A 24420-nucleotide genomic window follows, 5' to 3' on the forward strand; every position below is an offset into this window, starting at 1 on the left:
GCAGGGCCCTGTCTCAAACAAGATGGACACCTGGACCTCAAGGTTGTCCTTTGACCTGTATGTGGTCTCTTACCCTCCCCTCTCATGCACACATACATACACATACACACACACACACATGCATGCACAACTAAGTAAAAATGAGGATTGGGCGAGGGAACTCCTGGCCTTCGCTTTCCATAGAAAACCTTCATACCTGTGGCCTAACGGTGTAGGCTACTGTATCTGGATACATTACCTCAAAGGGTTTGAACTTGGCATGCTGGGTCCCCACAATTTTTCTTTACTGTGTGTGTAGGGGATACTATCAGAGAGCTAACAGTGCAACAGTCTCACCTGGATATACCTACCCTCTTAGCTCCTACCCCTGGCTAAAGAAGGCAACCTCACCCCAAATTACAGTGCTCCCAGTGCACACGACTACTAAAGAGTGGCTGGAGAGAGCCGCTGTCCCACCTCAAAACAGCAGAGTCGCCAGGCCAGTTCTCTGACACTGGAAGGTGGGTGGAATCTTTGGGAACGGTGGTCAGTCCACGTCCTTCTGTCTGTCTGCTTGTCTTTACTCCCTCAACTGCAGCCCCAAGAGCTCCCTAATAAACCGCCAGTGTCAAACTCCTTCCCATTCAGCTGCCTTCCTCTTTTCCCTCCTCGCTTTTGCAATTCATTCCTCGTTTACTCATCCAAACGTACCCCCAGTGGAGATGGGCCAGGGGCTGTGCTGGATTCAGGAACTCTTTGTAGGCCAGCAGCTGGCAGCCTTCCTGAGAATCATCTCCTTACATGTGGTTGTCGTTGTGTTCATCCTGTTTGAGTTCAAAGTGTATCCTTTCTGTGGTACGATGCATGCGTGAGCGAGCATGCATATGTATGTATATCTGCATGTGGAGGCCAGAGACTAAGACCAGGTGCCTTTCCCCGGCCACTCTCTACCTTCTGTTTATTGAGCTGGATTTCTCACATGAACCCAGGGCTTAGCAATTCACCTAATCTAATTAATTAACCAGCCTGTATGGGCATCTCCATGCCCTGGCATTGCAGACACATTACCACAACCACCTGGCATCTACATGGGTGCTGAAGATCCAACGTCTTGAAACTGGAGCTTGAAGTCCACTCTCAGAAGTTCCGCCATTATCTCTTCAGATTTTGCTTTGCCTCATTTCCTCTGCCTCTGGAATCTCAGACACAAGTCTGCCACAGCCTCTTAACCGGCCCCAAGCATCTCGAGAAGGCTGTGAAGTGTTTTCTATGGCTTTTCATTCTCTACTTCAACCTGCTATTTTCTTCCGATCTCTCTTCTAGCTAACCTATCCTTTCATCTGTATCTAGTTCGTAATGAAACCCATGTGTTATTACCAGCTTCAGTTACTGCGGTCGTAATTGCTAGAAAGTCCATTCTTGTTTTCACGTGGGTCTCTGGACCCAGCGGAAAGTCTCCATCTTCTTGTGAAGGGTCTTGTTTACTGGCGGCTAGTTAAAGTCTGTCTCACAACGAACTATAAACAGCTAAAGCAAGAGCCCAACAATAAGTGCCATGGAATACATTTCAACATGACCAAGTGACAGAAGCCAGGCACCAGAGAATGATTTCATCTATCTGTTTCTATGAGATTCTAGAAGGAAGCCAAATGGTTCATAGTTTCAAGAGGGTAAAGGGACTGAGGGTGGGAGGGATGAGAACTTGGTGGGGGACCAATGAGTCTGTCCTGTATGTCCATTGCGGTGACATCTGCACAGGTTGCCAGCTACTTAGACCTGTCCACCCAGCTGTGTGCTTTTAACTGGTGCCATATATTCCATCTCAAAACATTGGGTGAAAAAATAAAAACACCGAAATTGAACCCACTGGGAGACAGCTCCTAATTCTGGCAAATCCCAGAACACAAAAATTCAGAATGGATTAAATCACCGTAGAGTCAAGGGATAAAGTCTGTATTTGATAAATTAAATATCTGACTCTCCTCAGGATCTGGTTTTTATTTTTCTTCTCCTGGTTTTCAGTCATATGATTTTGTCTCCTGATATGTCTGGTAAATTTTTATTGAATTCCTAAAATTAGAGAAGATAATTGGAGTTGCTGGGTGATGTCACTTCTCTCTAGGGAGAACTTAATTTTCTCTTCTGGCAGGCATCTGGGAGGTTGGTCACATTAATCCAGTCAGGCATGGGGCAGATCTGATGTTAGGCTTTATTTTTATACGCAATAATTTATTTCTAGTTCAGTCTTATATTCAGAGTGTAAGCCCACGGGTCCCTGCTGCACACAACAGTATTCACAAGGGCCTCCTTCTGTTTCATAGGTCTTGAGATCCATTATTCCCCCTAAGAAACATAAACAATGGGACAGGAAGTTTGTTCAGCTTCCCAGACTCTTGGCTATCATTTTGGAATTAATATAGACGTCTGGAGGGCATTTTGAAATTAGCATAGACTTCTGGGTGCCATTTTGAATCATCAAAGGCCTCAGGGGGAAAGCAATATTGAACTCTGAACTCACGTTGGCACCTCTATTTTTTCCTGGAACCATGGCTACTCAGGTTCTAACTTGGTACCTTGCTAATGCGTTCTAAGAAGTTTTAAGGTACCAATACCCGAGTTCTTGGTGGCAACACAACTCACCACAGCTAGAAGCAAACATTTCTGTGGGATGCTAGGGAGACTGGAACCCAAGACCAAGGACTCCCTTTAAGAAACTTCTGATGAGTGATTGAGAAAGACTAGACTACTGTGTGCTAGGCTGCCAATCCAGCACCCTAGGATATGTTCTCACAAAGCAACAGATAAGATTGGTAAACCCACACCCGAATACAGGGTAAGATTATATCTACCCATCCAACTCCTCCTGGATCTCACCATCATGACTTCATCTCCTCTTCCTCCCTCCTCCTTTTCTTCTTTTATTCTTCCTTTTTCATTACTGACTGAGCCCAATTAGTGCCCCCTCTATGTGCATGGGTGTAAAGTACCATTGCCTGGAGCATGGGTAACCTACCATGGGCCACATCATGAAAGAAACTTGACTCTCCTCCAACAACCATCAAGTGCCAATAGCTCTCAGGGGTGGGGCCTGCACCCTCATACATGCTGGAGTGTTGACCGACTTTTGTGGATTCCCACCGAGCAAGAAGGGAGATGAACATGCAAATTAAGGGAAAATTAATCAAGCATTATTTACTATGCATAAAGCCAACTCTCCAGAGTGGGATTTGAGAGAGCAGTGTGGGTGAATTTTTCAGGCCTCCATCTTATAGGAGAAAAAGGCACAGATTGGGGATTTTCAGAGAAATTTGGTAACACAAGAGTTTGGCGGGCAAATTACAGAAGCTGACAGCTGATAAGATTATTTGACAGATCATCTTGGCTGAACATCTCAAGATTTTTCAGCAGAGTATCGTATCTTATCAGGACAGGGTTCAGGATGTGGTCAGATTTCATAGGGTGTGGAACATGTCAAATTCCAGGAATAGGTTAAAGCCGGGCCAAACCTGAGTTCTGTGGTAAATAGAAATGACCTTGTAGCAAGGTGGTTCCCAGTCTTAAGATGGAGTCAGGCTGGTCCATCACCTGATCTTGTGCGAGTGACCACAACTTCTGTGAAGTTATGAGTACAGCAGCCCTGTCTCACTTAGAGGATAAAGCCATTCTATCAACTTAGATTCTTACAATCTTTCTTTCTCCTCTTCCTCGACGCTCTCTGGGGTCTGGGTGGAAGGGGCGTCATAAGATGCCCCAGGTGTGATCAACTTCCATCTTTCAAGTTATTCATTATTTTTGTTTAGGGGTGGGGGTGGCACACGCCACTGTGTGCAAGGAGATATCAGGACACAACTGTGGGGAGCTGGTTTCTCCTTCCATCTTGAGATCTGGGTGTTGAACTCAAACCATCAGGCTTGCGCAGCGAGCGTCCTAACCCACTGAGCCATCTCACTGACCGAACTGCCAGTTTTTAAAACCCTGACAACGTGCATTCGCCTGGCACGCAGGCCTGTTTGGGGTGATGACATCATCTCACCTGAACCTTTAAGTAGATCGCTTTGTTTTTTATTCTTTTAAAAGTTCATTGAGGTATAACCGACATATTCTGAAATCTACTTATTTCAAGCGTACAATCCCAGGAGGTTTAGAAAACGGACAGAATTGAGGTCATCATCCCGTGGAAATTCTAGAATATTCCATCACCTCAGGAAGACACCCCACCCAAGCTGCTCAGTGCTCTCAGCCCAGAGCAACAATTCTCCATTTGTCTTTCTCTATTTGTCTCTTCTGAGCATCTCATGCAAGTGGAATCATCCGGTCTGTAGTCTTTTATGTCTGTCTTCTTTTATTTATCACAGCAGATCTGTACTGTGGGGATTATTATCCTCACTCGGAGATGAGAAAATTGAGGAGCAGCGAGGTTAAGAGAGTCACTAGATGTGAATGAGGTGGTCATGAAAGGGGCACCAAGATTTGAGCCCACATCAGACAGCTTTTCCTCTCTATAAACAGTCTCCTACTCCATCCCTACCCTTCGTGAGCTCACCCAGAGACAGAAAGGTCTGGGAGACTGCACCTGGGTGCTGGGCACAGGGCTTGGTCTATCACAGTGAACAGAAGTGACTCTTTGAGTGCCGGATGAGGCCCTGTTGGTAGAGCACTTGCCTGGCGTGTACAAAGCCCTGGGTTTGATCCCTGCACCATGTACACCAGGTGGGTGGTGCACACGTGCTTCCCAGCACTTGGGACAGGAGGCAGTAGGATCAGAAGTTCAAGGTCATCCTTGGCCATGAAATTTCAGGCTAGCCTGGGCTGCATGAGACCCTGTCCCCTTCTGCTCAGAGTATTTTTTGAACTCATTTATCCTACATTGCTACCGTCTACAGACACCGTTAAGAATGACAGACTACCCAGGATTAATTGATACCTGCTCATGGGTTATGCCTTTAGATTACATCTGACGGAAGAGGGAAAGGTCTGTGGGTCAGCCATTGCGGATGCTGACCCTCTCCTGAGCCCCTGAATATGATGGATTCAGTTTTCCCCAGCTCTATAGCCAGTAGCAAGGGCCAACACGGTGGGCTTACTTTTCAGGATTTGGACTTCCGAGCAAGTTCTGGATGGCAGGGAGAAAAGGCCCAGCCCAGGCAGCCCAGCCACCTGCGGTCCACAGACACAACCTGAACCGTGCAACAATTCTACCCCAGCATCAGCAGATTGCAGGGGGAAGTTCCAGTCTTTGTGTGTGTGTAGGGGTGTGTGTGTGGGGGGGGGGTGTCTGAATTTGGGAGCTATGTAGAAGGGAGCCTCAGCTCTGGAGCTGATTCTGAGTTTCTACCAGAACTCCACCACCTACCAGCTGGTATTCCTGAGGTGGACACTAGACTTCTCTATGCCTCAGTCTCCCCATCTGTACAATGGGGCTCCCATGGAGACTTTACAGGGACACGTGTGATAAAACGTGAAGAGAGCTTGGTCCAGAGCACCCACACCTGGACACACAAAGGACACAGATCACTCTGGTCCAGTTCATAGTGTTGCACAACGGTCACTTTCGTGGTCTGAGTCATGTTCCATAAGATAGTATCGTTGGGGAAGCTTGCCATGAATGGACTGAGACATCTCTCCGGCCTGACTTACAATGCCACACGGCCTCGGAGACGGTCTGATCTCTATTTCTATATTTGAAAAACACTGAAGATTCTCCTGTGACGGCCAGAAATCAACTTCGTGATTGCTTGGTGTGATTATTATTAATCCAAGTCTTTTATTCTCCATCAGGAACAAAGAACTTAGCTTCCATCTACATCGGCCACGCCTAATTATGTCTCTTCCTCTCTATTCCAATATGCTAAACATTATGATAATACTTTGAGATAATCTTCAGCTCATTCCTCCTGAAGCATGCTAAGTGCTCATTAACGACCAGGACCCGAATGAAGCCCCAATGACTGCCATACACTCATCTACAAGAACTGGGCGGCTTTCATCAGGGTGGAGGCAATTAGCGTTATTTATCAAATGAGATAATATAAGGAAAAAAACCACTTTTAACCCAAAGGCAATATTCAAGATTTGAATTGTTATTATCATTTACTGTAGAAAAATCCATAAAAATGTTTGTTTTGAGGGTAGGAACAGCTTCTTGGTATGCCTGCAGTAATAAACTCTTGGTAAATACAAGGCTGGAACCTGACGGATGGCTTCAGAGTGTTGCTTAATGTTTCTCTCAACTTGCTTTCATGGAGACGCACCCCAGAGATTAGTAAATCATGTTTCTGGGGGTATCTATGAGGACATTTCCAAAGAAGATTAGCTGCAAGGGAATGAACTCTGGTACCAGTCTGCAGTGTTGGGGCCTGGGTACAATAAAAAGAGGAGAAGAGAAAGGCGACCAGCCCAGACACACACTCTGTCTCTCTGATCCTGGCTACTGTGATGTGAGCTTCTTCACGGCCAACTTGACTGGACTTGAAATCACCTAGGATACAGGCCTCTGGGCAGCCTCATCCCTCTGCCCTCAGTCGTAGACAGCTTCAGCCCAGCTGCCCGAGAGTCCCAGCGTCATCTGGGGATATTTTACTGATCAGAATCTGCCTGTTTCTCGGCTACTGGGAGCAGTGGCTAGGTCGATAGAGGGATCTTTCTCTCCTCTCCTGCTGCCACTGTGGGACATTAAACCTGTTCACTCCCCACAGAAGGGGCTTCTTTCTTGAAGCACGCTGTGCCCTTCCTTGCCATGAGCCCCACGATGTTCCTCCCATCTCGCCTCACACGCCAGGCTCTTGACTTTTCTGTCTTCTGACCCCTCCCTGTCTTCTTGCCAACTTAAAGGGATTTCAGATCACTCGTCACGACTCCTCAGTTTCTAGACTGAGGACGCTAAAGCGGGAAAAGTCACCCTCAACGTGTACTGTGGGCTGAGGACCCAGATGTCTGAGAAACAGAACGAGCTGGGCACCAGCCTTCATCTCTCCCTGCTGCTTCACTGTGGATGCTCAAGACAGCTGCTTCACACTTCAGCCACCGCCACTGTGGTTTCCCCACCACAAAGGGGTATGTATCTTCAAACTGTGAGCCACAGTGAACCCTTCCCTGCCAGGCATTTTGTCACAGCAAGGAAAAGAGTAACTGAAAGGGCAGCCCTGCCCTGCCCTGCCCTGCCCTGCCCTGCCCTGCCCTGCCCTGCCCTGCCCTGCCCTGCCCTGCCCTGCCCTGCCCAGGGGCTCCTTATACAACACTGACCAGGAAAGTACCACAAACCAAGTGCCTTAAGACAACTTTTAAAAATGAAAGGAGAGCTCGTGGTTCCCTCAGGGAGCACTGCACCCCCCCCCACTCCCCAATGACTTCCCACTGGGCTCCGCCTCCCAGGTTCCACTAACTCCCAACAGCGCCACCTTGAGGATGAAGTCTTTAACACGTGTGCCCTGGAGGCCACAGCTACAAAGCACAGGGTATAATGAGGGGAGACAGCTGGTTACAAAGTGATTAAAACGGTGAGCAATCTGGAAGACAAGCGACCTAAACCTTAAACTTCAATAAACAGAATCCACGAACTCATTGTCTTCTCAATGGTGAGATTAAAAGAAAGGAAGGGATTCTGAAAGCCGTGGAGACTGCCAGCCAATGAAGCAAACGCGGAAGGGATGGAAGGCAGAAGAGAATTTAGAAAGATGGATGACTTAACCCCAAGGTTAAGTGGCAAGTTAAGAATGCAAAAGGAATTGGTTTAAGGATTGAGACAAAGATTAAGATAAAAATATAAAATCTGGGGCAAAGATGAAATAAAAGAGTTATTTTAATCCAGTTTTTAAAACTTTGGAACCTTTTTTCAGGTATATAGAAACGTAACAAAGATACTTCAGAGTTCTCTAACACTCCCCGCCCAGCTGCCCCTAATACTGAATATTGTATAACCAGGGGATAGTGTAATGGTAGAGCTAAAAGTGGGTCCTAGGCAGGGAGCTGCATGGTGGGTGCAGTTTCCCCGAGTGGGCCAAGACCACGTGGTCACGAAGGTAGCCAGTCCCAGGCAGGAAGCCGTGTGGTGGGTAAGAGACCAAGATGGATAGCTATGCATGCCATGCAGAGAAAGTGGGTATTTATTTAGTGGGTTATGAAGGGGAAAAGGAAAAGGGGGTGGGGAGAAGGGAGAAAAGCAGAGAGGGGGGGTAGAAAGTAAGGGGAGAGGAGAGGAGCCACGGCAGCAGCTACCTTTTTGGGAGAGAGATGAGAGATAGAAAGGAAGGGGCTGGGGAGCAGGGAAGAAGGACGATCTGCCTGCCTTGGCTGTGGGGAGGGGGAGTGGGTGGAGCTCGTCTCATAAAGGCACAGGACAGACCATCACAGATAGTTGTCTAAGTCAACAGAATCCACAGGGAACCAGGTCTCAAAAGGCAGGATTCACTGCACTTCTGACCTGCTCACCCACCACTCTTGAATCCCAAACCTGCTTCGAATCAAACTCTATTCACCCAGATAGGCGGCTGACCCATGGAGCTTGCCCACCAGATTGTTGGGAGTATTTTACTTAAATACTTCTATATGTGCCAGTGAGATGACAAAGTGGGTAAAGTACCTGCAGCCAAGCCTGACGATCTGAGTTCGATTCCCAGGACCCACATGGTGGAAGGAGAGAGCTGGTTCCCAAAGAGCCCCTTACAATTGTCTATAGCTCATGCTCCATGGATCTAACACCTTGGGGCTCAGTCAGTATCTGCATGCCACTGGAAACCCCAAAGGGATGGTGGACACCTCCCCAGACTCTCTACAAGCCTGCTTGGGACTCTCCCCCAACAACCTCCATAGGGGAATCATACTCTGCCAGCTACTGCTGAGGTCAACGTTTATCGTTCTACCGTGGAGGGAAGAAGAAAACCCTCATTCCAAATGGAGGCCTTTGAGTCTCAGGGACCAATGTCACATCATGTCACACCACATGGGATACAGAACCTGGAGCAGGCGAGGGGAGGGGCTTGAACGCATTTAACACTGGCACGACATCTTAGGCACTCTGAGTAAGTAGCCCTTTCAAATCAAGAAGCTGCTAAGTTTATTATTAATTCGGAAAATGGGTTGTAAAGATGAAGCCAAAGGGATTCTAGTGAGCCCCTTTTCTGATAGTTTGTGTAGCCCAGGCTAGCCTCAAACTTTCTCTATATCTGAGGGTGACCTTGAGCTTCTGACCCTCCTACACCCACTCTCCTAGTGCTGGGATTAAAGGTGTGCACGCCATGGCTGTTTATGAGGTGCTGCTGGGGATTGAGTCGAACATCTTCCTGCTAGGCAGGTGCTCTACCAACCGGGCCATATCCTTAGACCCTTTTAACTAGGAAAATGGCTAAATCCAAAGAGTTTGCTTCCTTGGTAGGGCAGACACAAGAGACCTGTATGGCCAGGACTAACTGGCTCCATCCCCCTCCTCTGCCAGGAGCCCACCCTACCTCCCCCAACACACACACACACACACACACACACACACACACACACACACACACACACAAACTGCTGCCCAGAGAGCCAAGGGGCATTTGGAGAAGCTGCATTTAACTCTTTATGGTCACTAGGGGGCCATCTGTGAGGCGACCACTGGAACTCAATGACTGATGCTCAATTTCACAGCTGAGAAGAGCTGTGTCACTTCCCCCAAAGGTGCCACACCGGCTCCCCAGTCAACCATAAAGGCCCCGGGATGCTGGCTCGTTAGCCTGGTACTCGCGTCACTGGGGCCAAAGCAGCAGCTTTTTACAGTCTCCAGGGGCTGTCACAGGCCACACCACAAACTGGGGGCTGGAAGCAACGGAACTTCATCTTCTGGGGTATTCGGAGGCCAGACCATTCTGTTCTTCTTGGTGTCGAGAAGCTGCCCCTGCAGAGCCCATGGGTACAGTGTCTGGTGCTCCTTCTGGCTTCTGATGGTGAACGAGACTCCTTGGTGGCCTCCTGACTGCCAGGACCTCTGTAGCCACATGACATGCCCAAATTCCCCTCTTTTTCTTCAAAACAAAACAAAACTGTATGTAAGTTGGATGGTGCACACCCTTATCCCCAGCACTCGGGAGGCAGAAGCTGGTGGATCTCTGTGAGCTCCAAGCCAGCCTGAACTGCAAAAGAAAGAATCTTTGTGTGTATGAGTGTGTGTGTGTGTGTGTGTGTGAGAGAGAGAGAGAGAGAGAGAGAGAGAGAGAGAGAGAGAGAGAGAGAGACTATATGTAAGTGTGTATGTATGTGTGTGCATGCAGGTCAGAGGACAACCTTCTGTGCCTTGTTTGAGATAAAGCATCGCTTTTTACCACTGTGCATGCAGGCTAGGTGCCAAATGAATGCTTGGGAATCCTGTTATTGTCTCAGGTCTCATTGTAGGAGCACCGCACTCGCTGTCAGAGCACCGCACTTGCTGTGGGAGCACCGCACTTGCTGTAGGAGCACCACACTTGCTGTGGGAGCACTGCACTTGTGTAGGCACATCACACTTGCTGTAGGAGCACTGCACTTGCTTTGGGAATGCCGCACTTGCTGTGGTAGCATCACACTTGCTGTAGGAGCACCACACTCACTGTGGGAGCACCGCACTTGCTGTAGGTGCATCACACTTACTGTAGGAGCACCGCACTTGCTTTGGGAACACCACACTTGCTGTAGGAGCATCACACTCGCTGTGGGAGCATCACATTTGCTGTGGGAGCACCACACTTGCTGTGAGAGCACTGCACTTGCTTAGGCACATCACACTCACTTGCTGTAGGAGCATCACACTTGCTGTAGGAGCACCACACTCGCTATGGGAGCACTGCACTTGCTGTAGGAGCATCGCAGTTACAGAGATGCACTACTGTACCTCTCTTTAGGGAATCAGAACTCAGCTGCTCAGACTTACAAGCACATTACCCACAGAGCCATCTCCCAAGGCTTTAATGTCTCTTCTTCTCATAAGACACCAGTTTTTGTACTAATGACCCACATCAATTCCAGTATGACCTCACCTTCAGGCTGCTAATTAGACCTGGAATGGCCCTCCTTTCCAGGAAGGTCCCCACCCTGTGGCCCTGGAGCTGAAGACTTTTGCACGTCTTTGTGGAACACACAAGTCACAGCAGATGGGCCTGTGAGGTTTTGCTCCCTGTGAGCAGGGGACTTCTGAGATGGAGACTTTGGAGCTTTCCCTCATACCTAAGCTGGATTCTGCATCCTTGATCGCTACTCAACTGCTGGAGCAAGACAAGAGCAGAAGCAGCAGCGAGTAAGTTGGTACCAGAGCCTGATGTTTGAAAGCCTCCTTTAGACCCAAGGTGAATGCCTATACAGTCAAACACCGAGGCTGACTCTTGTCCCGCCTCCAGCATCATCTACATCTCTCTCCCGTGCTCCTTCTAGATGTCCTGAATCCCTAAAACCCATCAGTAAGTCTGCTCCTTCTTCTACTAATGTAGTTCCAGCTCCATTCATCACAGGCTACTCCTGAGTAGCTCTCAGGTCTCTACATGAGTAGCGCTTATTTGGGAACCCACCCCTGGTCCCCTGACAAGATCTCTCTATAATCAGGTCTGTGCTTTCTGCCTCCCCTAGCCATCTAGATGCTGAGTCAGGATCGAGATGCTCAATGCCTCCTCATCCCAGCGTCCTGGGGATCAGGCACCCAAAAGAAAAGATCTTTTAGGCTGGATAGACAGATTCAAGAACAACGCATGGTTCCTGGGTATATATGTCCATGACTTCAGATGACTGCAACATCTGACCACCACATTAAGCAAAGAGGAAGATAGTTCAGACTGCAGGGTAAATCTACTTTACCACAAATCGTTCTGGCTTCTTGGCAACCCTGGGAACACTACTCAACTTCTCTGGTCCATGTTGATGTCAGTGTACAAAGTGAACGAGACAGACGCTGCCTCCATCAGGGCTTACAAAGGTGATGGCAGCTCCATGTGGGCTGGATCTTTCTAATTGATCAATAATAACACTGACCTTGTGATCCCAGAAGCCAGTTAGGATTCAGGAATCTGGGAGCATTCTTTGTCCTCCCCGGGACCTAAGGAGGCCAGAAGAGGGTATCAAATCCCCAAGAATAGAAGTGACAGGTAGTTGTGAGGTACCCGACATGACTTGGGTCATCTATGAAAGCAGCAAGCATTCTTGAGCACCGTGCTGTCTCCCCGGCCAAGTTTTGAAAAGCTCATTGAACAAAAACTCACACAGGACATGGCCTCAAACTCAACAGCTACATGGCGGGTCCTATAATCCCAGTGAGGGAGAAGCAGGAGGTGGAGACAGCAGATCCCTGGGAACTTGCCCTCCACCTAGCCTGGTCCATGTGGTAAGGATCCAGGTGAATGAGAGAGCCCGCCTAAAAACAAAGAGTGGAAGGTACCTGAGGATCAACACTCCAGGCTGTCTTTCCCCCTCCAGACCCATATACCGTCTACATGCATACCCATACCAATGCAAATGCAGGCACATACATGGTACGCTGAACAACACAGAGAGACAGACAGACATGGGAGGCTCAAAGTCTGTCTTTGAAAGCCCACAAAACTTGGAGTTTGAAGGCACCTTGGGCTCCAGCCTTGGTTCTGCCGTGTCACGTACCACGCAGCCACAGACTTTCTCTCCTGGAATCTGTTCCGTCACTCTCAGAAAGGGGCAGCGTGAGCGCAGAGAAGGCACAGCAATGCCTGGTATACTCCACAGAGTCGTGGGTCTGTGCAACTTCTTATAAACTGAGTCATGTCTGAGACTCCTTCACCTAGGGAGTTACTGGGACCAAGGCGGTGACATTCAGACCCTAGGTCCCAATAACAGGGACAGGGACTGCCCACGCCAACAGCCTACGCTTGAAACAGAATCAGGACAGACTTATCCAATAGACACAAAACAACACCCTTGGCTCCTAGCACCAACCACTTACCAACTGATTTTGGTTGCTACGGTTCCTGGTGGGCACAATCATAACAAAATCATAACAAAAGGTCTGAGGATGCCAGCTTCACGCTGAAGCCAAACTGCAAAGTTTGCAGGCAGACGAGGCAATAGAAAAGGAGTTAATAAGAACCAGGAAGCGGCCTTGCAGGTGATGTGTGCATGCACATGTGTACACATACACATACACACACATACACACCACCACCACCATTGCCGCCACCATCGCCGCCACCATCGCCGCCACCAGCAGCAGCCCTGAACACAGCAAAACGTTTCCCTGGCTGAGCAGAGGCATGGTCTCCCGTGGGTTTCCCCTGCCTCACTGCTAAACATTTTGAGTGGCGGTAGACACAGATATTGGTCACCCTTCTTGGAAGAATACTCACAGATGGGCGTGAGGAAGGCTATGCTCCAACCTCAGCCCTGTAGCCCCAGGGCCAGTGATTTCTACTCTCCAGCCTTAGGTTTCTCATCTGAGAACTTTTGAGAACTGAACTTGGTGCTTTCGGAGCTCTGAGGTGGACTGGACTTGAACACAGGAGGAAAACAAACAACAAACGAAACAACACGAGCCCCAGGCCAAGTGCAGCTTGCAGACCTTCATCTGTGATGTGCCCGCTCACACTGGGTCGAACAACTTTATCATCAGTGGCTGCGCTATTTGCTTATTTGTTTTGAATAGGTGTAGGGGGGAGGGTTGGGCACAGATACCCAGACCATGTGGTCAGGGGACAACTTTAGGAAGTCAACTCTCTCCACCTTCTGGGGGCAAGGTCTCTTGTTTCCGTCACAGTGGACTCTAGGCCAGCGGGCCCATGAGTTTCCAGGCAATTCTTATATCTCATCTTCCACCTTAATACAGGAACTCTGGGATTGCAGATAGGCACCATCCCATCCTGTTTTCTGTATAGGTTCCAGGGGTTGAACGTGGGTCATCAGACTTGTGTGGAAGATGTTATTTCCCCACAGAACCAGCTCGCTGGTCATGGCTGGAATTTTGTTTCGATTTCTTTTTATTACATTTCATTTGTTAATGCAGGAGAGGTATCTAGGGGTTTGGATAGGCATTGCTCGAAGCTAGCATTTCTCTCACAAGAGGTGGGTCCTAGAGACTGCACTTGGGTCACCAGACTAGCGTGGCCCTATGGGGATTTCTACAGAGATCTACAAGGCCATGAGCAGGGCACAGTACTGAGTCTTCAGGTATCCTGCCACCCTGCAGATAGCTGTGGGGGATCATCCCACAGACCCCAGTGAAGGGCATTCTGAAGAGCCACTGTGGCCCTCTGCAGAGATACCAGGGTCATACACAGCAAAGAAAGGTGGGAGATATTGAGGTTCACTCAACAGTACAATGTAATAGGGTCAAGGCGGACTGGACCCTGCGCCAGCAGGAAACATAATAATGGAGGGTGTTGCTGGGGCAACAGCTGAGGATGGAGTACAGCTGGGTGAAAACACTGGTCCAGGGTCAAAGGTACGTGAGGAGGCGAGAAAATGTGCTGCCTGGACCCCAGCAATCTGTGAAATGAAAGTGGGGACCAAATACAAGAAAATGATAAAGATGGAGGGATCAGGCTGGGCTCAGACGTTCTCAGCATTACCCCAGCCACTTGGTGTTCAAAGCTCAATTTCTTCCTCCCTATCCACAAAGTATCCATCCCAGGGAAACAAAATCTGTGGGTACCAACACTGCGGGATGCTCGGGCAGCATGCTTGCCCAGAGTCCCTGCACACCTTCCTGTGGACGCTCCATGAGCTCTGGCTGCTTACAGCACCACAGTCTAGCGCCCAAGTGTGTGAGGAGGCGGCACACTGCTCTGCTGAGTAACTAAACGACAAGCCAAGAGTCTATAGCCGATCCGAGCAGAGGAATTATCGCTTTAACCACCTTTTAGCCTCAGCTGAATTTGCACACTCAGCCCACGGATACTGATAAACAGGGAAGGCAGGGTTTCAAAATGTAAAATAGTTCCAGAGCCAAGGGATTCTGATTTATGCAATCTGCTGAGTGGGGACAAGGTGTGTGATAGCTCTGATTAGGAGACCCCTTCCCTGGCTTCCTCCTCGTCCAGCGGGTGTTAGACTAGGGACAACAGGCAGGCTCTGTGGTTGTTAGTTGTAGAATGAGCAGCTCACACTGGTCTCAAACTCTGCCTGCCTCAGCCTGAGGCAACAGGCATGCGCTACCATACCCAGCAAACATTTAAGTCTCTACCGTGTGTTTACATGTGGCTCTTGCTGGTGGGAGGTCTAGGACACAAGTGAAAACCAGAAGCCCTTGTTGGGGATCTCCCCTAGAGCAGCCAAAGAAAGCCCAGGAAACAGCGGCTCCACCCCGGGAGGGTATTTAAGGTCTGGTCCACAGACTTCCCCTAGTGGGTCCCCCTTGTGGTTTCTCTTCCTCCTGTGGGACCACCGGGGGATGCTTTGCTCAGATTAAACCTGGACTTATTAATTTGGCCTGATCTGATTTGTTGCCTCGGTGGAGAGACCCAACACTGGGGTACAGAAACTTTTTACCCCTGGCCATCACTGAGGTGAAAGTGACCAGCAAGAGAATGATCCAGACAGAGGCAAGGAGAGGGAGAGAGAGGGGTAGAGAGAGAGTTCTGAAGTGGCTTCTTAGAGATGGGATATAGTAAGTGCCAGCTGCAGGAACCAGGGCTTTAGGGACACCTGTGTACCATTTTATCTCCAAGCGGATAGCTTTTCATGCCTACATAGCAGACACCCCAGGGTCTTGAGGGATGCAGCAGGGGATGTGTACAACAGAAACCTTCTAGAGCCTGGAGTTCTAACCGAGGGTTAGAAGCCAAGCAGCTCCTGGATCTGATGGGTCAGCGCAGGGATGGGACCCAGGCACCAACACCGGCACCTGGAGAGTAAAATCCTTTGGGGCCTCCTTATGGGGTATATATGTCCTGCTGGAGAAGCCACTCCAAGCTAACACCCCTTACAGGTCTCTGGACGATTCCGGTTGTGAGTTGGGCCTGTGGATCAAGCTGCCAACGTCTGCGGCGATGTGTGCCTCTCCTCCCCCTCTTCAAGGGGTAATGAGCCTTGGCTTCAAGCCTCATTAAACCCCATTATATAATCAGCCCCATCCCGGGTATCTTTATAACCCCAGCAGTTGCCTTGGTGGGAACATGGCCGTTCAGCTTCATCACCCTTTACTGCCACCTGCTGCCTCCGCCCCCACCACACCAGGATCTGACTCAGCGTCCAGGTAAGCACAAGGTCAGGTTCCTGGCTGGGGGTCAGCTCTTCCCCTCGTTTCCAGGACAAGGGACAGGAATTGCTTATGGAAGTGGTGCCCACAGGGGTTGGAGGGACAGCCCCAGAGAGGGTATAGCATCTTCCAAGCTGTCAGCTGAAGGAGACTGTTTCCTTGGCCCTGGGATATGACTCCAGCTGCTACCCTAATGACACTGGTGGGGACATGTAGAGTTAGAGTCACTTGCTTTCTTTCGCGACGGCTGCCCTGAAAGGCTGGAGGGCCACAGGCAGCTAGCACGGAAACTCCCAGAACTCTTTGGGAGGACTAGGTCATTCCTCAGCTTCGATGGAAGACACCCAAGATGAATGAGTTGCAGAAGCTGCCAAGAGCTGGCTTTTCGGCCACTCTTCAGCAGCTGCCTGCCCGCTCGGGGACTGCCACCACCTGGACCCATCGAGGCAGTGAACAAGAACAGCAGAGCCCAGGGGTGGGGATGGGGGAAACACTTGCGCACGATGCATGCTAGCAAAGAAGCGTCTTCTGCAAAACCGCTGCACAGCTCCCCACACCGGAAGAAAGCAGAAGGCAATCAAGAAGCAAGAGGGACAATGAAGGTGGCCTTGCAGAACGGATGCTCCGCTCCTCCGCTGCTTTCCAGACCTTGTGACCTATAACCAAGCCCTTAGCCTCAGCCTCCATTTCTTTATCTCTGAAGAGAGGACAATAAAAGTCTCAACATTCTAGAGGGTTGTGATGTAGATATTAATAAACAAGGGAGAGGGCTTTGGACAAGGCCTGTGACACCGTCACCACACGGTGAATGCCGATGACTCTTGGTACCGACAGTGGTTGGTATTCTCATCTCTACCACTGTTTCAGACCGCTCCATCACATGACACACAGCAATAGCTCCCCACACTCCCCTTTACTGAGTCACGGAGCACTAAGCACCAGCCCCATCCCATCCTCCCTCTGAACTGGAATACACTCTGAAGTAGATTGTTTAAGGGTCTTTCGACACGGCCTCTGCTACAGCAGCTGGGATTGAAGACCACGGGACAAAGGGTCACAAGTTCGTGGCTGGCCACGCTAAAGATCTGTGCACGGAGGACACCGTCAGACATGCTTGAGCAACACAGGAAGGGCACAGGCTGTCCCTGGCGTGTGACAGTTAATAGGTCTCGTCAAATGACGGCAGGAAAACATGTTCACACAGACGGTCTTTTCCGTCACAGGGAACGATCTAAGTGAACTCGGAAAATGAGCTTTGGGCTCAGTGATTTTGCCCGGCTTCAGACTAATGGATGTGTTCTAGTCCGTACTAGGTGCAGCACCTCTGGGGACGCCTGGATGAGATTCTCTAAATCGAGCCTGGGTGCAACTCCAGCCGCTAGGCTGTGGGACTCAGTACATTTGCCGTGTCTGGTGTTTCTCAAGTCCTGGCTTGCGCTGCTAATGGTGGACTTATCGGGATGCACCCCATTGTAAACTGAGGCATGGAAGAATGACACCTTACATCTTGGTATATCTGAGCTGACCCGTGAGCACCATCGGTTGGCGAGCCTTGGTGTGACTCGATTCCTCTGCCAACTGGGACTCTCACTCCTTGTTTGTCCTGCGGGCACCCTGACATCAAAGGAGTAGGGTAAGCACTCAGGGAGACAGAGGATCCCTGTACCCAGAAGCTGGGCGCCCTGGGGTCCTGAGACCCTGCCCCTCCAGTGCTCTAATGAGTCCAGTATCTGTCTCAAGTCTCTTGATGAACAGTTGAGGAAACTGAGACCCAGAGAGAAGAAGAAAATGCCTGCTTGGGAAATACAGAATGTGGACTGAAGGCAAAACATGGGGCAGATCACACACCCTGTGAGCCTCAGTCTCCCAAAAAAAAATCCAGTGCTTTCTTGTTCCTTCCGAGGAAGTCAGCAACAGTCTCTATATACAAACAGCAGGATTATCCAAATGGTAGCCATGTTCCCAAGAGCTGCCTTTTAAGTCTTGTTCTGTAGCCCAGGCTAGCCTAGAACTTATTATGTAGCCCAGAGTGGCCTAGACCTTGCTATGCAGCCCAGACTATGCTATAACTAGCTACGTAGCCCAGGTTGTCCTATAACTAGCTACGTAGCCCAGGCTGTCCTATAACTAGCTACATAGCCCAGGCTGGCCTTCGGGCTCCCAAGTGCTGGGATTGCAGGCATGCACACTATCATGCCCAGCTCTGTGCTGCTTTTTAACAAAGTCTTCTCTGTTGCTGACCCCGGGTTAGCAGACAGGGCTGTCCTCCATGTTGGAGACCAAGGAAAGGGGAAACCTGGGGGACTGCAATGGGACAGAAAAAACAACCCAAATACAATTGGTTTGTTGCTGTTTTGTTTTTGTTTGTTTACACAGATAGATGTCTTCACTCTGGCCAGAACCACAGGTCAGAGCCACAGTTGGCCCCTCAGAAAGAATCAGAAGACAGTGAAGCCCAAGGCAGTTGGCTGCAAGAGGCTACCATCAGCTTTGTGCTGAGGTAAATTCCAAGCTTCTTGAGGCCCTGGGGAAGAGACAAGGATAGGGACCCTGAGCTGGCAGTCATAACTAACTATGAGGCACGGAACAGCCATCAGTGACAAAGTGCCTACCACGTACAGGCCCTGTGCAAAGGGACTGACCACACCACATGTGTGGCTAATGTATAATTGGCCCATTTTACAGATAAGGAAAGTGAGGCTTCAACTAAGAAACACTAAGCCTATTACTAGACTGTAGTACTCAGTGCTAGGACTCACACCCAGTCATCTCCCCCGAGGGTCCGTATTTCTCGGCCTGGCGCAGGCCTCATCTACTGCCCCCGTAGTTTGGTCTAAGGCCCCTTTCCTTGCAGCTGCTCACCAAGCGACTCCCTGACTACCAAGCAAGCCGACCACGTGGAGAATCTCTGGCTTCCCAGACAATGACCTCTCTTGACAAATGAATAAATTAGCCTCCTGCTGTTGACATCTCTGTCCTGGGGCTGTTTTAATTTGCTGGAGGTCTGGCCCGAGCAGCCCAGGCACTGGGATTAAGCCATGCACCAGAATGTTCTCCTATTAATATCTCATGGGTCCCTCTGGTGGAGACCCTCAGCCGCCCCGCAACACAAGCCCTGTGCGTGTTTGTGGACCCATCCAAGTTCAATGCTAAGGCCCTGCCTACCCACATAATTGTGTGTCAGGGGATAGGAGTAACAGATCTCCTCACTGAAGAGTGCAGACAGGCTCCCTGGAAAGCAAAGACCGCTTAAGTAATAAACGACCCCCATTTAGAGATGCCAACGTCCTTCCGTGTGGATCTCGGAGGGAACTGGTGCACGGACTTGGGGAGGATGAGGAGGAAGGAAGGGAGAGAGGAAAGGAAGAACCAGGTTCAAATCCTGGCCTCACTACTAAGTAGCTGTGTAGCTTTGAGATAGAGAGACCTCTGGTATCCCTGAGCCTCAGTTTCCCCACTTATGCTATAGAAATTAGTCTATGTCTGAGATGGACCAGAGTGAGGTACTGAAGGCAGCAATTAGCCTGGTGGTCAATAAACTCCTCTTCCCACCCAGCAGATCAACATGGCTGCATGCACAAGCAGCCATGGCAGGCCTAGGACCCGGGGCCAGTTCTTCTTAAAGCCAACATCCCCTGTCCCCCAAACATATGCCCTTGCTGGAGGAGGAGCTGGGTTCACGTCTGTGGGTTCCCCTCTGGCCGCTCTGCCCCACTGGCCCTCTGCACCCCTCTGGCCCACTGCACCTTTTAGCAGTGGCCCCTCTGGCCCACTGCACCTTTTAGCAGAGAGTGCCTCTGGAGGAGATCAGAACTTTCTGGAAACTCGTCCCTCTGCCACCAGGAACTTCCATCTGTACTCAAGTCGTAAGCACCATGTGTCTGGCGAGAGTTTGTGAATGTGGACCCGTACATTCCAGGCCACACTGAACCTGGCTGGAACTCCAGTACGGCATCGAGATGCAAAAGCTATACACGTTGACCCCAGTTAGCACATGACGCCCTCACAGACCCCACATGGCCAGAGAAACCCTAAGATAAGTGGTTGAAAGTTGGTGGAGCACACGGAGAGAAAAGGTGAATGTTCCCCTAATGCCCCACCCCTTGCTTTCAGCATTCCATCACAACTGCGAGTGAGAGAGCGAATACTGAGAATGCAGAACTGCCAGTCACCTCCGAGTACCAATCACGCTCCCTTCAAACCGTCTGAGGACCCAGGAGCTGTACGTGTGGGAGGGAGGTGTCAGGTGATGGACTCGCCCTTAACCAGTGAGATTCAGAATCAGGGTGAAGAGCACAAAATGCATGCACCGGGCAGGAAAGGTGGCTGGCTGCGCAGTGATGGTCTGGTGACCCCAGCCAAGGCAGCCTAGGGGCTAGCGGGGACTTACTTGCGGAGAAATTGGCCTCCGTGTGGACGGGTGGGGTGGAGGGCAGAAAGGGCGCGTGGCCCACGAAGAAGGACCGCAGGGAGCGCTCAGACAGGAGTGGGGACCGCTGCTGGGCAGGGATGTTCTCACAGCTGCCCACACCACTATGGATCTTGAGGTTCAGCGGTTTGCTCTTCTTCTTGGCTCTGAAAGAGAAGCGGACAAGGAGACAAGATGAGTCTGTCTGCGCCATCTACACAGTCAATATAAATGTTGTCTACCTGACCATGGCTGGGCACCCGTGAACCACAAGCACAACCTACACTAGCAGAGACCAAGCCTGCTGGAAAGTAACTGGGTATCTCTAAGTCTTCTAGAACATTCCCGTCAGTGAGGACTCTACCCAACACATGATCACTTGACATTTGACTTGACACTAACATAATCTGTCTCTCGAATAATATTTTATAGGCACCATTGTGTGGGCTGATTTTTTGTCAGTCTGACAGCAGTTACAGTCATTTGGAAAGAGAGAACCTCAACTGAAAAAATAGCCCAAGATTAGCCTGTGGGCAAGCCTTGGTGTATTTGCTTGACTGACGATTGATGGAAAGGGGTCCAACCTTTCAATGGGGGTGATGCCATCCCTGGGCTTCTGGTCCTGGGTTCTATAACAAAGCAGGCTGAGCAAGCCTTGGGGAGCAAGTCAGTGAGCAGCACCCCTCCATGGCCTCTGTATCAGCTCCTGCCTCCAGGTCCCTGCCTTGATCTCCCCTCAGTGATAGATGTGATGTGGAACTGTGGGCTGAATTAACCCTTTCCTTCCCAAGTTGCTTTTGGCCCTGGGGTTTCATCATAGCAATAGAAAGCAAACTAAGACACCTATAAAATGTATACTTTTTTAATGCAAAAAAATAAATAAATAAGGTGAAGGGCTTAGCTTGGCTTGGTGATCCGCTACTGTAATCCAAGCACTTGGGAGGCTGAGGTAGGAGGATGCTGACTTTGAGACCGGCTTGAACAACAGAGCAAAGCTCTGTCCTGAATAAGCAAAAGAAAATTCAGGACTCAGGATGATTTTTTTTTTAATTCTCGTTTTTTTCCCCAGACATCATCCTTGTAAGCGGCTCACCGGGAGGGATGGAGAAGTGGAGGAAGGTTAAAGACCAAGGCTCCAGCTGGGTGCCGATTGAGCTCTGATCAGAACTAAGTGAGGGTCTCTCAGAGCATAAATAAGCACCAAACTCGGTGTCTAAACCTTGCGCGTCACCAGACGGGAGACTTGGGATTATTAACAGCATCGGTGGCAGTGACAGCGGCCACTGCTACTCTGAATTAACTGCAAGCTGCATCCCAAAGACCAAATCAGGGACTTCGGGTGTCTCCTCATTTAAGCCTTAACGTTATCGTAGGGAGGACTTTGCACCCGCTTCCTCTTTCCCCCGAGGAGGACACTGGAGCGAATGAGACAAAAGAACCTCACAGAGCAGTTCCAGAGGCCTCCCCTCAAATGCATCCATCTGTCCGTGACCCCCTGAGACCAGTCACCCCGACACTTCATGTGGTCTGCTGTCTTCCTGCTCGACAGACTTCTACACATAGTCCACGGTCCAGTCCAAAAGTGACCACATCTGTAACATTCTCGCTCTCTGAGACAACGCCACTCTCCCCATTCTAGTGTCCCTCACTATTCTGAGGAACCCCCAGCTCCTGACCATGGCTCCCAACAGCCGTCCTCCATGTGAGCTCCAACCCAGCAGCCTTCCCACCTTTGACCCTTCTGTCTCTACAGCCCAGAGTTCCCTCCTCTGCTCAGCCTCTTTGATCTCTGTCTTGATAACTCAGCTCTGTCTGGCTTGTCTCTTTCTGGAACCTTCCTGGTAGACCCAGTTCCTCCCAGCAGGGACAGGAGTTCTTCCTCCAGGAAAACCTTCTCAGAAACCACCCCCCACCCTGCTTCCCCAGGCTGAGCTGGCTGTTTCTTTATTGTTTGTTTGTTTGTTCAAATGGGCATTCGGAATGAACACTGTGGTCCAGGGGCAGAAATCACACCACATTCCAAAACTCTGCCTTCCACTCTCAACTGCTTGCTAAACCACATTGCCTGCTGGCTTCCCACCCATCTCCCAAACTCCCCTCTGCCCAGCATGGGTCCGAGCGCCCTCTGGTGGCTGCTTCAGAACCTGCTTGCAAACTGCCAGTGCTGGAGTGTTCTAGGACTCCTTTGGGTACCACCTAAAAAAAAAAAAAAAAGCCACGCTCTGCAGGCCACACCCCTCTGCCTGCCTAGTGGCCCCTCTAGCACCCCGTGGCAGTGATCAATCCTCAGGGGCCTGCTGCTGGGCTCAGGCAGGTTCTCCCCGTACAGTAGCTCACATGTGGTAGTGTGTCCCTGCCTAGACTGGAAAAGATGAGGAAGTTGGAAACAGTGAGCTTCCTTTGCCTGGAACTGTCCAACAGTGGGGATTTAAAGAGACATATGCATAAGATCAGCACACGGCTGCTGGGGACAGAGAGACAGGATTTGAGTCACCAGAAATGAGATGTCCCACCTGGACAATGGAGAGAACCCTGGACCCCTTCCCAAAAGGCCATGTAAGATGATGAGGATGTGTGAGGGAGCATGCTTGGCCCAGACAAGCCCACACTCCATTTCCTGTCGTGAGCATGTCTGTACTCTGGTTCTGCCCAATAGTCACACAACCAGGCAGGAAGCCTAGAAAGAAACTGAGAAATGAAGCCAGGCAGGGTTTTGCCTGAGATTCCTAGAAACCTCCCACCAGCCTTAGCCAGGGAAGGGGACAGGGGAAAACCCCTGAACAAAAAGCTATGATTTCCCCCCCCCCAAACACCTAGGGGAGCCTATGGCACTGACAATGAAGTCATGCAAATGGGAGCAAGACTGGAGTGTAGCGCATCCAACCCAGCAGCTCAGAGATGTCAGAGGTGATGTGGCTACCAATCCACAGTCGCGGGAGCAGATGACTGTCAGACAGACAGATGGAAGAAAAGACTGAGAGAAAGGAAGGGGAGGGAGGAGAAGGAAGAGAGATGTCGTGAAGGAAGAATGAAGAAGGTCGGAGGGGGAAAGATGAGGATAAAAGAACAGATGAGGAAAGAGGAAAGAGGGAATAAAAGGGATGAGATGAAGGAATAACAGAAAGACAGAGAGGGAAGAGGGGAATGAGTGGGTAGACAGATGAGCAGGTGGTGGGTAGAGGATGGGTGGATGGATGGGTGGGTGGATGGATGGGTGGATGGGTGGACGGGTGGATGGATGGGTGGATGGATAGGTAGATGGGTGGGTGGATGGACAGAAGGATGGGTAGATGGATGGATGGGTGGATGGATGGATGGGTGGATGGGTGGATGGGTGGGTGGGTAGGTGGGTGGGTGAATGGATGGATGGATGGGTGGGTGGGTGGGTGGGTGGATGGAATGGTGGGTGGGTGGGTGGAATGGTGGGTGGGTGGGTGGGTGGATGGGTGGGTGGGTGGGTGGGTGAATGTATGGGTGGGTGGGTGGGTGGGTGGGTGGGTTGATGGATGGATGGATGGATGGATGGATGGATGGATGGATGGATGGGTGGATGGGTGGACGGGTGGATGGATGGGTGGATGGATAGGTAGATGGGTGGGTGGATGGACAGAAGGATGGGTAGATGGATGGATGGGTGGGTGGGTGGGTGGGTGGGTGGGTGAATGGGTGGATGGGTGGGTGGATGGGTGGGTGGGTGGGTGAATGGGTGGATGGATGGGTGGGTGGGTGGGTGGATGGATGGGTGGGTGGATGGGTGGGTGGGTGGGTGGATGGAATGGTGGGTGGGTGGGTGGGTGGAATGGTGGGTGGGTGGGTGGGTGGGTGGGTGGATGGATGGGTGGATGGGTGGGTGGGTGGATGGGTGGATGGGTGGGTGGGTGGG

At 50.4% G+C, this 24420-nt stretch overlaps 1 protein-coding gene across 2 annotated transcripts in view; it reads right to left on the reverse strand.

Annotated features, from left to right (window-relative positions):
* The window catches only part of Ksr2 (kinase suppressor of ras 2), a 359771-nt gene that overhangs the window by 139224 nt on the left and 196127 nt on the right, over positions 1-24420 (reverse strand). For both annotated transcript variants that reach the window (XM_085681325.2, XM_085681322.2), the window contains exon 5: positions 20520-20704. In XM_085681325.2, coding sequence (XP_085537451.1) covers positions 20520-20704 — 185 coding nt within the window. The remainder of the gene's footprint in view (positions 1-20519; positions 20705-24420) is intronic.

The sequence above is a fragment of the Myodes glareolus genome, chromosome 2 (assembly GCF_982192425.1).
Source record: "Myodes glareolus chromosome 2, mMyoGla1.1, whole genome shotgun sequence".
NCBI classification, from domain to species: domain Eukaryota; kingdom Metazoa; phylum Chordata; class Mammalia; order Rodentia; family Cricetidae; genus Myodes; species Myodes glareolus.